We start from the raw sequence: 12,463 nt of genomic DNA, 5'->3' as shown, positions 1-12,463 counted from the left end.
TTAAAAATGTCTCTAATCTTCTAATCAAAGCCGAAATAACAATCATCTGAAATTTTGGTAAACTATTCATGAATGGCATTCTATTTATCATAAACTCTTTAATACACACGTATCGATCTAGCAGATACAGCAGTTTAAAATCAATATATTGTTCCCTTATTAATTTTTGCGTCTATTTTTAACAACATATCTAATTTACAACTTTCATAAAGTTCTACACTAAAAGTGGAATGACTAAGTGCTATTCTGACACCTCATTTTAGTAGCTTAGATGTAGAATAATTGTTTATAAGCCAATAATACGCATGAGCTTGCTTTCATGTTATCGCATAAAAATATTCAAATTAAGTTTCATCAAATATTTTCTTTGGATACTGGAAATCTTATTAATTGGTCTTAGATTTCTTGAAAAGAGATAAATTAAAAATTATATATTTTACAGAACAGAAATACTATATACAACGTATGAACATTAAAGGAGGGCAGTTTCGTGCTCTATATAGATAAATAACTCTAAGGGATCTACAATTCTAAGGAATCAAAAGAGCTCTTTTCTAAAAATAGACTAAACAAATATGATGGAGTTAAGTGAAATACTCTGTCAAAATTATTTATTCAGGATAATGAATAAAAGGTCCATTACTTAATTTTGTTGAAAAAAAGTATGTTTTGTATTTTGTTCTATATAATTTTTTTAAAAAAATTGTTTATTGGCAGCCGTACTTGCAGGCAATGCGTTCTAAGACTTATTGCAGATACGTGAAACCGTAGATAATAGAGAATGTTATATAGAACACAATATTTATATATTCTATGTAAATACGACCAAGTTTAAATGCTAAATTTTGCATTTCTGCATACTACAAGTATGCACTAAAATACACTATAAACTGCATTACATTACAATTAAATACTAATAGCTAAAGTAATGCAAAGTATTTTGTGTATAGGTATGTTCTTTTTCTATCGTTCATATAAAAATAAAGGATAGTGATGTTTTGTTCATTATGAGAAATGAAGTAGTGTGATTCTGTACTTTTTCAAAGGGCAATATCTATAAAAACCATTCTTTTTGCATGAAGCAATGAAAGCAGTAATAAGATTTACGTGGCACTAATAAAAATAAAGAGGCTCTTGTAGAACTAGAGGAATTCAATTCAAAATTTTCTTTAATCTTCTAATCAAAGACGAAACAAAAATCATCTAAGCAATTTTAGTAAACTATGCGCATTACTGCCATTCCATCAAAGCCTAGAAAAATGAAAAAAAGTATTAAATTCTTGTTTTTCAATAACAAGTTGTTATTATTGAGCTGCAATTTTCAATGAAATTTTTGCTGAAATAAGGAAGTCTCGAAAACAGATTAAAAGCGCTTCTAAAAATTTCGTTTCATTAAAAGAATAAGCTAACGATAAAAAAAACACACATTTCGTAAGCTATACAAGTCGAATATATAGATATTTCGAAAAATACAGATTCAATAAACAGAATAAACTGGAATTTATTGTTTAATTTAATTTTGGTAACACTAACCATTTTGTCTTAATTTCGAAAATAATAGCAAATGTTGAATAACAATTAGCGATTCTCTTAACTTGGGTAAACTAGTTATATTACAAGAAATTTATTTTTCAAGAAATATATCTGCAGTTTCTAATCTCAATTTCTTTCACTGAGTGAAAGAACGAAAAATATTCTCGAAACGCTTGCAGAGGAGATTAAGATGGTAATATTTTGTATCGATATCTTATACTAAATCTATAACTGTAAAAAGGAAAAGCATCATTTCAAAAGAGTTTATTTATATTGTAAGATTCCTGTGTTTTAATCTAAAGTTGAGGAACCTTCAGAACTGATAAGAGAATAATCGCTTGAGTTTGTGAGACAGAGAACAAAACGTGAGAAGGGTTAAATACCCTTTATTATTCCAAATAAGGTTCACGGAATACTCCTTTTTGGAGTTTTACAATAAAGCCTCCACTCGGGCTCGAACTCAGGAAACTAAGAAATTAAACTTAACTGATCTAACTAAAAAGATATAGCCGAAGCTATCAAGATTCTAACACAGTTGGTCCCTTAACGCTAATTAACGGCGAAGCTATCAAGGGCCTAAAGTACGGCCTATAATAATAATAGCTTAAGAGAGAGAGTAGCCTAAAAAGGTGAACGCGCGCTAGAGTCAGAATCTCTGGCTTTCTCACGAAGTCAGTAGAACTTCACAGTTAACTACTTCTCCTCATTTGCATTCAACCGCGATTCTGAAAATATATTCTGCCCGGCAGTTGTGATCTGAAATTGAGGAAGATAGGAAAGTAATTGTTAACTAAAAATTAACTATTAGAAATATTAACATAAACCTTACAATACGATTATAAACTGGAATAAAAATTAATTTTCATTTGCAGGTTTATGACAGAAAAAATGATTTCTTAAACATGGAGTGGTTTAAAGGTGCTCGTCTAAATTACGCAGAAAATATTTTAAAATACAGAGATTCAAAAAAGCTAGCCATTATAGCAACAGGTAAGTGAAACTGAAAAAGATACTTAGCTCTTCAGCTCAGTTTTATCATAAGTTTAAAAATAATAGTAAACAGAGTTTTCGTATTATTCTTAGCTAGTTGTATTTCAAGAAAGTTTTTAGTGTAATAAGATAAAATGCTTGTTCATTTGGCTTGTGGTTTTGCAAAGAGCTATTAAATATTTTATTTTGTCAAGCTTCTATATTATTCAGTTGTTTCTAAAGCTACTTTGCAGGATGCCTGAAACGTAAATTATTACAAAGCTTAATACTTCAAAAGAAATATTTATTTGAGCACAACATACTGGGGCATATTGCATTCCACGATGGACACCTTCGTTTTTCATTTTGCTTGCCGTGTAAGTTGAAGAACACATCTAAGCATACGAAAATTTCTCAGTACCATCTTGTAACATATCGTTTATCTAACACTGAAATTTCCTGTCGCCACTGCTTTGATACCCTCTTCACTCCGAAATCTGTGACCATTCAGATAATCTTTGAGATCTGGGAACACTTGAAAATATCTTGGCAGGTGATAGGTGATAAAGGACAGGGGTACCTGGCGTCTACCAGAGGTAAGCAGGTGTATGCCCCTCGTCCTCCACTATCCAGCGTTTATTGAAGAATTTATAAATATTTTAGTAAGTTACAAGGACTAGATGACAATACAATGGTTACTTTTTTGGATACAGAAGATGCAAGAAATATATTGCAGTGCCAGAATATAAAACAGAGAACATAGAATATAAAATATAAATATAACTAACTATATATATTATAAGGTATTTCTTCCGCCTTCCTAGGGTGCCTTCGTGGTGTAGTGGTTCTGCACGCTGGGCCGGTATTCCAGAGGTCCGTGGTTCGACTCCCGGCGAAGGCGTTGCTAATTTTTCATCTCTCCTGCTGCCAAAGTAATACCTAATGTCTCTACAATATATGCAATGATAGCACAACATATTTGAAGCACTGCTGTAGGAACACTAAAATGTAGATAAAACGTCGTAGACTAAGACGTAGAACACTAAGGCGTAGATAAGAACATTAAGACGTAGATAAGAACATTAAGACGTAGATAAAAACACTAAGAAGTAGATAAATGTAGCGTAGGAATGCTGATTGCGTAGATACTTGAATCTTAGTGCGTCCGTCCATTTTGAAGAATAAACAGTCGAGCCGAATTACATTTCATATTTATTTAAATTCACAAAGGTGGCCACAATTCGCTTGGCACTCTACTCGTGCCTGTTTAAGAACAGTTACAGTTTTGATACTATGGCGATAGAAGTGTGATTGCAGCAGCGTCTGAACAGTACGAAAGCGTAAGCGAGAAGAGAGACAGAGTCGCAGTAGGTAATGCAGAGAAAGAAGGGACGGAGTCAGTTTCAGTTTGAGTTAGTTTTGGTTTACAATTATTTTGATTAGGCAAGAGATATCTGCATTAAGGGTTACGTAAGATCGCATGATTAATTTGAATGACGCAGTTTAGATTTATAGCGCTATTTCTAAGACAAAGAGATGAATTAGAGTGAATTAAATTTAGAAGTTTGCATTTATATTTTTTTATCTTACATATTATTGCGTGCGTACGGGTCCGTTTGAATTGTATGCACAAGTCCAATGAAAAATGAATAAGATTTATTATTATCACAAATAAATAAGAGAAAAATGCTTCAATTTCCTCAGATATTCGTACAGTATTACAATATCTTACAGTACTAATCCGCTACAGTCGGCAAGAGCAGTTTTCTAAACAAACTCTTAAAAAACAACAACAAACTAACTAACAACTACTGAATTGAGAGGTTTTCCTCCTTTTTATAAGATTTTAAATCGCGCGCAAGAATTTTCTCGAATTTTCTCGTTTTCTAAACAAACTCTTAAAACAACAACAAACTAACTAGCAACTACTGAATTGAGAGGTTTTCCTCCTTTTTATAAGATTTTACATCGCGCGCAAGAATTTTCTCGAATTTTCTCAAAATCAAAAAGAGATATTTATTTATTAAACGTTAAATGCACGTGCTCTTGTATTTCTAATTTTCCGGCTTAGATTTCCTTTAATATTCGTCACGCGCTACATTGCACGGGGAATCAAACAATTTAATTTATAATTCAGCTAACATTAGCTATTTAAATACCAAATCCATAGCAATATATATAAGTAAAATACTCATAAAGCATACGTAAATTACAAAACATAAATTATATATATATATAAACATATAAAACACTATTTATGAAACACATAAATAATGAGAAATATTTATTTGATATATTTTATATGTTATTTATTATGAAACACATAAATAATGCTAAGCAACTGTATACTGAAGAACAAAGCTTGTTCATTAGTTCAATACAGTTTCTGAATTAAACTGTATATCACTCAGTGTTCATCAGTTGTGCTCATGCTGAGTCACATACGCATATTCTGTATGAGATATACGTGTCTTGGCACTAGAACAGAACTATACTACCGTGCTGAACAGAAAATTGTTCAAAGTCTCTCATCAAAAATTATTCAGAAGTCCCCGAATCAAAGTAGTTGACTATAGGCGAACATGATCATGAAAGCTAACAACGCACCTTTCGTGAGTATCTGAAAATGAGGAGTTTCAGTTTGTAAACATTCCAGTGTTTTATTATAAATAATTGCTTTAACTGTTGCTCCTTTGCCCATTTCGGCCCACCAGCGGCCGAGCGGTAAAATCGCTGAACACTGGTAGTTCGGTCCGAGGTTCGAATCCCGCGAACGGGCTGGCTGCATGGGCGTTTTCGTGGTTTTCCCCATGTGTAACGTGTATATGAGCCAGTTTTCCTTAGAAAGTCCTCCATGAAGACATCCCTCCCCTTAAGCAGATAGCCGTAGTGTGCTTTGCCGTATTCACAATACACCATACACCTTTGCCCATTTCCCCAACACTTTACTTTTCTAATTTCTAAATGGTCTAATTATAACATACTTTTGTAGTAGACAGCACGATACCAAAGCTACTATTTTCTTAGCACATGACACGACATAGAACTTTCTGGTTTCTGAGCAGATCGGATTCTTCTATTGCATACCTTTGTGCTTAAATTTTAGAAAACTAAAATTGTAAATTCTTAAAAATCTATTTTTAATTTTACTATGCCTTGTTTCTTTTGATTTCGTTATAAATTGATGTTGCCTCCGAAAGATACAAGTTAGTTAAAGATAAGAAATTAGAGAAATATTCCAACAGGAGCGTTACCTATAAAGTGTAAATATTACTGTGTGATTTAATTTATATTGAAATGTTATTCTGTATTTGCTGTACTCCATGCCCTTCATAGGTTTTAGAGAATGCTACAAATAAATTTAGGTATGGGCCTCCAGTAGGTTATCTGTAACGTATTTTCTTTTCTAAAAGACTGCAATTACTTATACAATATTAACCTGATTTAATTTCTGTTACGAAAAATACGTATATTTTAAAGATATCTGTATAAAAGTATTAAATATGACTACGAAAAGCAAATTTTTCCCGTGTATATTTGCCAACCTATAAACATAGTTATTGAAAAGACTGTCTTTGAAACATTATGCTCTTTGTTATGTATGTGGATGTCCCTTGTGGAAGAAAAGATTTAGACGGTTTCATCTCTGACGTTTTCGGGTTGTTCTGACATATATTTCAGATACCTACATTCTGAGGATGCAGATATGGCGGTACTGATTTAGGTAATTCAAAGATATTAAACTATGTCTGAAATGTTCATTCAGAAGACTGAAATTGGATTTTATGCAACTGGGGCTAGCTTTGTCTTCATGCAAGTGAGCTGCGAGATCAGAACCATGGAAAGTCATGAAACAGTTCTCAAGTAAGTTTCCATAGGACATCAATGATAGATGTTTATCACGAGAAATTCAGAATTGGAGATCCAAAACTGGAGTTTGGAGGCTCACTCCCACATTATGGATAAAACTTTTAATCAATCAAAACATATTTGTATTTTGCAGCTCTGCCTATTCATGAACTCGCCGAACCAAAAATGTCCCTTATCTGAAAACTAGATAAAACTACGGTTAATTACATGTGATGAAAAAAAGATACAAATAAATGATAAGTGAATAATTTCTTTCTTAATGATTATAATGTGGCATCAAATTTCTTAAAATTACAGTAACAGAGGGGTTTAACTGGTACTTCAGGGCCACTCTGTAAAATATTGAAACCTCTTAGATTCATAGTGTGTTTCAAAACTTCTTTTTATTACAGGTGATCACGACAAAACTTCTTTTTATTACAGGTGATCACGACAATGTGGAATACGTGACGTATGAAGAGTTGTATACTGAAACCAAGACATATGCAGCCGCTCTCAAGGATCTCGGGGTCAAAAAGGATGATGTCGTAGCATGTACTAAGCTTCTTTTTCTTTTCAATAATTATTCTGTTCTACTTAGGAGGAGAGACTTTTTATTCATGAAATTTTCTTCTGCCAGGTTACATGCCCAACAGAAAGGAAGCTGTCTTTGCATTTCTGGCTACCGCAAGCATTGGTGCTTTATGGAGTGCAGCTTTACCCCTTCTCGGACCAAGGGTAAACATTCTCAAACTTCCCAGTTACCTTTAATATTATTCAAATAGTAAATTATTTTAGCTATATATATCTAGACAATTCCTAAGGATAGATCCCAAATTGCAATGTAATATAACATAAAGCGATGGTGAATGCTAAGCAGTGTAAAATATTGCTGTCATACTGTTCGGAAATTATAATAAAGGACATTTATTGTTCACGAAAATACAGAAGGTTTTAAAACATCGAAGTGTAAAAAAAATGTTCCTTTAATGCTGTGTGCAGAGAAATGGGAAAGTCATATGAACGACAACAGGCACCTGAGAAAGGTGTCAGTGTGGGATATATCCACCATGGAGTGGGCTAAATCCTTTCATACATCGTGTGAGGTTGTGCACAATATTATTCAACAGCTGTTAAGGAATTTGATCCCACTGCTCTGTTCAATGCACGGATGACTGTGTTCTTGTTTGTTGGAGGATATTTTGACCAACATTGCGCGACCCCAGAGCGTCCCAAGCACTTCCAATGGAGTTTAGATCTGCAGAACGTGCCAGCCATATGAAGCGTTGAATATTCTCTCTGTTTAGGCAATCCTGAATAGTGAGTTTTCAATGATATTTTGCGTTGTCGTCCATGGAAAGAAATTTGTCATCAGTGTATTGTTAGCCGATCATAGTTCAAGTTACAACCACAGGGACGCGCGACCATTGATCATGATCCCGTTCCATACCATGAATCTGCATCTCGGTTATAGGTTCCTTTCCTGAATATTTTCTGGCTGATGAATAGTACGACTCTCACTCCATCGGTTAGCATCTACAATCTGATGAAAGACTGAGATATATTAAAGATAGTATTATCCGTCCTCAGCAATTGCTCAATAGTGCATAATATAAAACATCAAATACAGCACATTTTCTTCGATTCTAAAACGCTATCGATTATAAGCTATACCTTTTCTTTCAGTATAATTTAAAAAAAAAGAAACAGACTTTGATTATAAACGAATTTAAAAAGAAAAAGCTCAAATACGTCTAGTAAATATTTTTAATAATCGACTTTGGTTTATTAATAGCAGTATCATATTCGTTTAAATTAATAATTTACAGAAATTTACGAAATATATGGGATTTTAAGATGTGATTAATTTTAAGACACATTCCGACCTGTTTTTAGTAATATTTATTTATAAGGGAAATAAATAAGGTGACTTTATAATCAATGTACTAGACGGTATAATGGTTAGCGGAGACTGACTGCTAGTTCGAAACCGAGGATGCGGATGCGACCTCTCTTTAGAGCCTCGCTGTATGCATTACCGTTTACTTGCTGGTGTGATATCTATAGTCGTCTGAAATTCACTTTAAATTCTTTTAAAGAACGTTTCGGTGGCAAGCTATTTGATCACGGCACGTTTTCGGTGATCAAATAGCTTGCCAATAGATTTTAACGAATGCTTAACTAGCAAGAGGCTGGCCATTATATTGCGAAGAGGATGAAAGAAATACGATATTCAATGAATTTTTATTCTAATAGAATAGGATTTACTTGAAAACAATATTATTAGTTGTCAGTAATAATTTTTCATAACTTCATTCCTAAACAACATCATCATTTGCGTATATCTGCATCATCTGTATCATCATCATTACCTTCATCTTAAATCTTCAGTATGCATATTAACATATCGCATTCTCAGTAATCGTGAATTCTGGTGATGGAAAAGGTTTAAAACTACGATGTGCTATTTTTTCTGGGAATAACTTACGAGATATTGATACCTATTCTTATGATTCTGATGCCAATGTTTTCTTCACTTATTTTTTGAAGATGTTAAAAAAAGATTGCCAGACAGCAACTCATATTCATATTTTTTTTAGCATTTGTTAATTGATCCGTAGAGTTATACAGATTATACCATTAGATTTTAGAAGCAGGGAAACATGAAAAAAAAAAAAAAATCAGTTGCGCCTTCGCAGCCGCTCGAACGATGAAAATTCCAACTGCTTGCTGGACGCTCTGACTATTCTAACTTTGCACCACGAGAGCAGGCATAAGGGAATATGGTATGCCTGCTCTCGCTAATATCTTACCTTCTCTCCTTTTTAAAAGTCGAATGAGGTGAGATACGAGACCTAGTTGATTAAATCCCTGTGGTGAAGAGATATAATCCACCATGTTTTCAGTTCGGATACCACTGGTGAGACCACTAGATTTTCCGAAGCAAAGAATAAAGTATCAATTGTTCCGTTGATAGAATTTAAAGACAGTATTTTTTAATTGCTAAATGTACATGTTGATCATTTACATACTATGACAGCACATTGGGGAAGGAAAATGTAATTCTGCAAGAGTGGCTATAGTTTTTGCTCACGCCAGTCACCAACCAAGTCGCTATGAAAAGCTGAGTGATTCGGAGACACACTATATTTTCACGAGTTAATAGAAGGGGAACGGTGATCCTTCAGATTCAATTATATGAAGCTGTGGCAAAATATTAGAAGTATTTAAAGCTTTTATATTAAAAAGAAAGCATTGAAAATTGCATATAAATATAAATGGATTCAATTTAAAGATAAAATAAATGCCATTTTCGTAAATCCAGAAAACTTAGTTTTATATTTGAGGAAGAATGCCGAAGAATACCTCAATTATCCTGGCTGCGATTATGACTCATTCGAATGCGTTGTTCGTTATGCTAGACACAAAATAAATAAGGATTATTAAGTATACCGACCATTAATTTATGTGCTGTGTGGAGAAACTTAGCTCAGTAGTTTGAAGGCAAGTCTAACAGCGTAATCTCGTGGTAATAATGTAAATCGGAGGTAAATATGAAGCTATTATTTTTGTTGATGTTGGATATTTCTGCAGCTCCTTGTGAGATTTCACAGTTACGTAGGAGACCCTTAACGGGGCCTTGTTATTAAAATACAGTCTATTGGTTAAGAACCACAGATTAATCTACTGGATCAGAAGTGTGCTCATAATTCTGAAGTCAATTTATAGATAGATATCTTTCTCATTGCGAATATTGGCTAGTCGCCAGTTCATTACATCGATAAAGCAAATGCTCTTAGTTTATCGTAGATTTTATTAACAGAAAATGAACTAGCTAGATGCTATTTTTCGTTACTTCTTTTGTTTATAATACAACGATCCAATTTTCTTTAAAAGGTCTTCCACAATAGCGTCCTTTCGCAAAGTATGTAGTCTTAATATGCCCAGCATATTCAAATATTCCAATCTGTAACGCCAAATGAATTTGTTTTAGAGAGAGGATTCATCATACTTTATTTTAATTTTATCTTCATAGTTTATTTATTTTATCTTCACGCAAGATTGTTAAGACTGAAAAAATGCAAATATGCTGATTGTGAAATAAACATGGACTTTCTATAGGATTAGAATATTTTCACTGCAACAGTTAAAACTTTCGGTGGTATTTAAGTGACTATTTTATGCTTGATTTAAAATTGTAAAACCTAAAGAAAGAATAACGAAAACTGCATCAATTTTTGGAGATAGTTGCATTGTATGAAGAGTTTGACAATTCAAAAAGTCTTATTGGAAAACCAACACTTCAGCGTCATGTAAAATTAGGCAAGTAAACAACATTCGATTATCTTAGCATTGAATAAACTTTGTTGATTTTCAGGATAATCAAATAGGATACTCTTGTGCAGGATCAAAAATTGCAAAGCATGGGAGAAGTAACAACCGCATTTATAGGAAAACCCATGGGTGGAGCAAAGGCGACAACGAATATAGCATCATTTGGCGAAGAAATCAAAAAGGAAAATAGAAAATGTTAAGAAGTGAGAATTTTGAAAGCATGGGAAGACCCGAATCGGATTGCGACAAAGTACGCAAGACATATCTGCTAAAAGAAAGAGATTCCTTCGGAGGGATTTTTTAAAGGAAATTTGGTCATATTCATCTTACATATGGGTAAAACCATGAAAATACAGCCTGCCTGTTCACCAGGATTTGAATCCTATTCAAAATATCAATGTTCAGCAGTTTTACCGCTTGGCAACTGGTAAACAGAATTGGACTGGAATTGATGCCATTAAGTAAATTTTTGTGAATATAAAAGGTTTAGATCAATATATCTTATTTGCAAATCTTTGCAAACTGTATGGACAACCAATTAGAGTTTCTAAGACAACCAAATACTTGGGCATTACGATCGATGAAAAGCTCACTTTTATACCTCACCTAGATTAAGGATCGAATGCACCCATATTCTTAATAGACTTAGTAAAATGAACCTCCAAGGTAAAGTTCTTAAGAGTTTGTATAAAAGAGCTATTGAGAAAAAGATCTTGTATGCATGTGGCGCATGGTGGACTGGAACGGTTCGAATGCGTAACAAATTTTGTAAATTCAAAGAATCGCTTTATTGGGGATTACTAAATACTTTAGAACTGTTTCCACAGTACCTCTTCAGATTTTGGCTGGATGTCCTTCGATCGATATTTTAGCGAAAAAAGAATATGCTATCTTTAAATTAAAAGCTGGTAATAAAACTGTCGATTGTTTCAGTGAGATCTTCTCAGCTAGAGATTTTTACTTTGAGAAAGGTTTAGATATTCATCCATCTTTATTGAAACTGATGAATTAGCATAAAAGCCTCCCCAATATGACAGGCTACATGGTTTTTACAGATGGCTCTAAATTAAATGGTCATGTAGGGACAGCCTTTTGTGTGTTCTCAGATGAGAAACTAAGCTTACAAAGCAAATATAGACTGGCCCTGCCCTGCGAAAGGCCTTATATTGACTTATTTCTAATTCTGCGCTAGCCCACCAGCGGCCGAGCGGTAAAGTCGGTGAACACTGGTAGTTCGGTCCGAGGTTGGAATTCCGCAAACGGGCTGGCTGCATGGGCGTTTCCGTGGTTTTCCCCATGTGTAACGTGTATACGAACCAGTTTTCCTTAGAAAGTCCTCCGTGAAGGCATTCTTCCCCTTAGGCAGATAGCCCTTGAAGCTTTGCCATAATCACACACACACTAATTCTGCGCTTGATCTGAGGAAATCTATAGTGACTGCGAAAGCGCAATTGTTTCAATTACGTATGTTTGTACAAATAACTGATCTAATTAAACAGATAAAAGATATGCTCATTTTTCTTATCGCTTTCAGAGATATTAATCTCTTTTAGAGGAAGAGTCATATTGGACCATTCGTAACGAGTTAGCAGATAGATTAGCAAAGGCTGCCACTGAAAATCAAATTATTGATTTTGAAGTAAAGACAAAGTTTGAAATCATTGTTGAAAAGAAAAAGTTTGACTCTATGGCAAGCAAAGTGGAACGACCCAAATTTCTAAAGGAAGATTCACATAAATTTTATCTCAACTGTAAGTGAGAGAAGATGCCCTAGTGA

The 12,463-nt window shown here is 33.7% G+C and overlaps 1 protein-coding gene across 2 annotated transcripts in view; it reads left to right on the top strand.

The window, feature by feature from the left end:
- Nucleotides 1-12,463, top strand: part of LOC118190353 (acetoacetyl-CoA synthetase-like) — a 106,136-nt gene that overhangs the window by 31,134 nt on the left and 62,539 nt on the right. For both annotated transcript variants that reach the window (XM_035361057.2, XM_035361058.2), the window contains exons 4-6: nucleotides 2,406-2,523; nucleotides 6,796-6,906; nucleotides 6,992-7,089. In XM_035361057.2, the coding sequence (XP_035216948.1) occupies nucleotides 2,406-2,523; nucleotides 6,796-6,906; nucleotides 6,992-7,089 (327 nt within the window). The remainder of the gene's footprint in view (nucleotides 1-2,405; nucleotides 2,524-6,795; nucleotides 6,907-6,991; nucleotides 7,090-12,463) is intronic.

The sequence above is a fragment of the Stegodyphus dumicola genome, chromosome 7 (assembly GCF_044657685.1).
Source record: "Stegodyphus dumicola isolate Sdum_Otavi_A_Nest chromosome 7, ASM4465768v1".
Taxonomy (NCBI): Eukaryota; Metazoa; Arthropoda; class Arachnida; order Araneae; family Eresidae; genus Stegodyphus; species Stegodyphus dumicola.
Note: the sequence above shows the minus strand (reverse complement) of the source record. Positions and strands in the feature narration are given on the sequence as shown.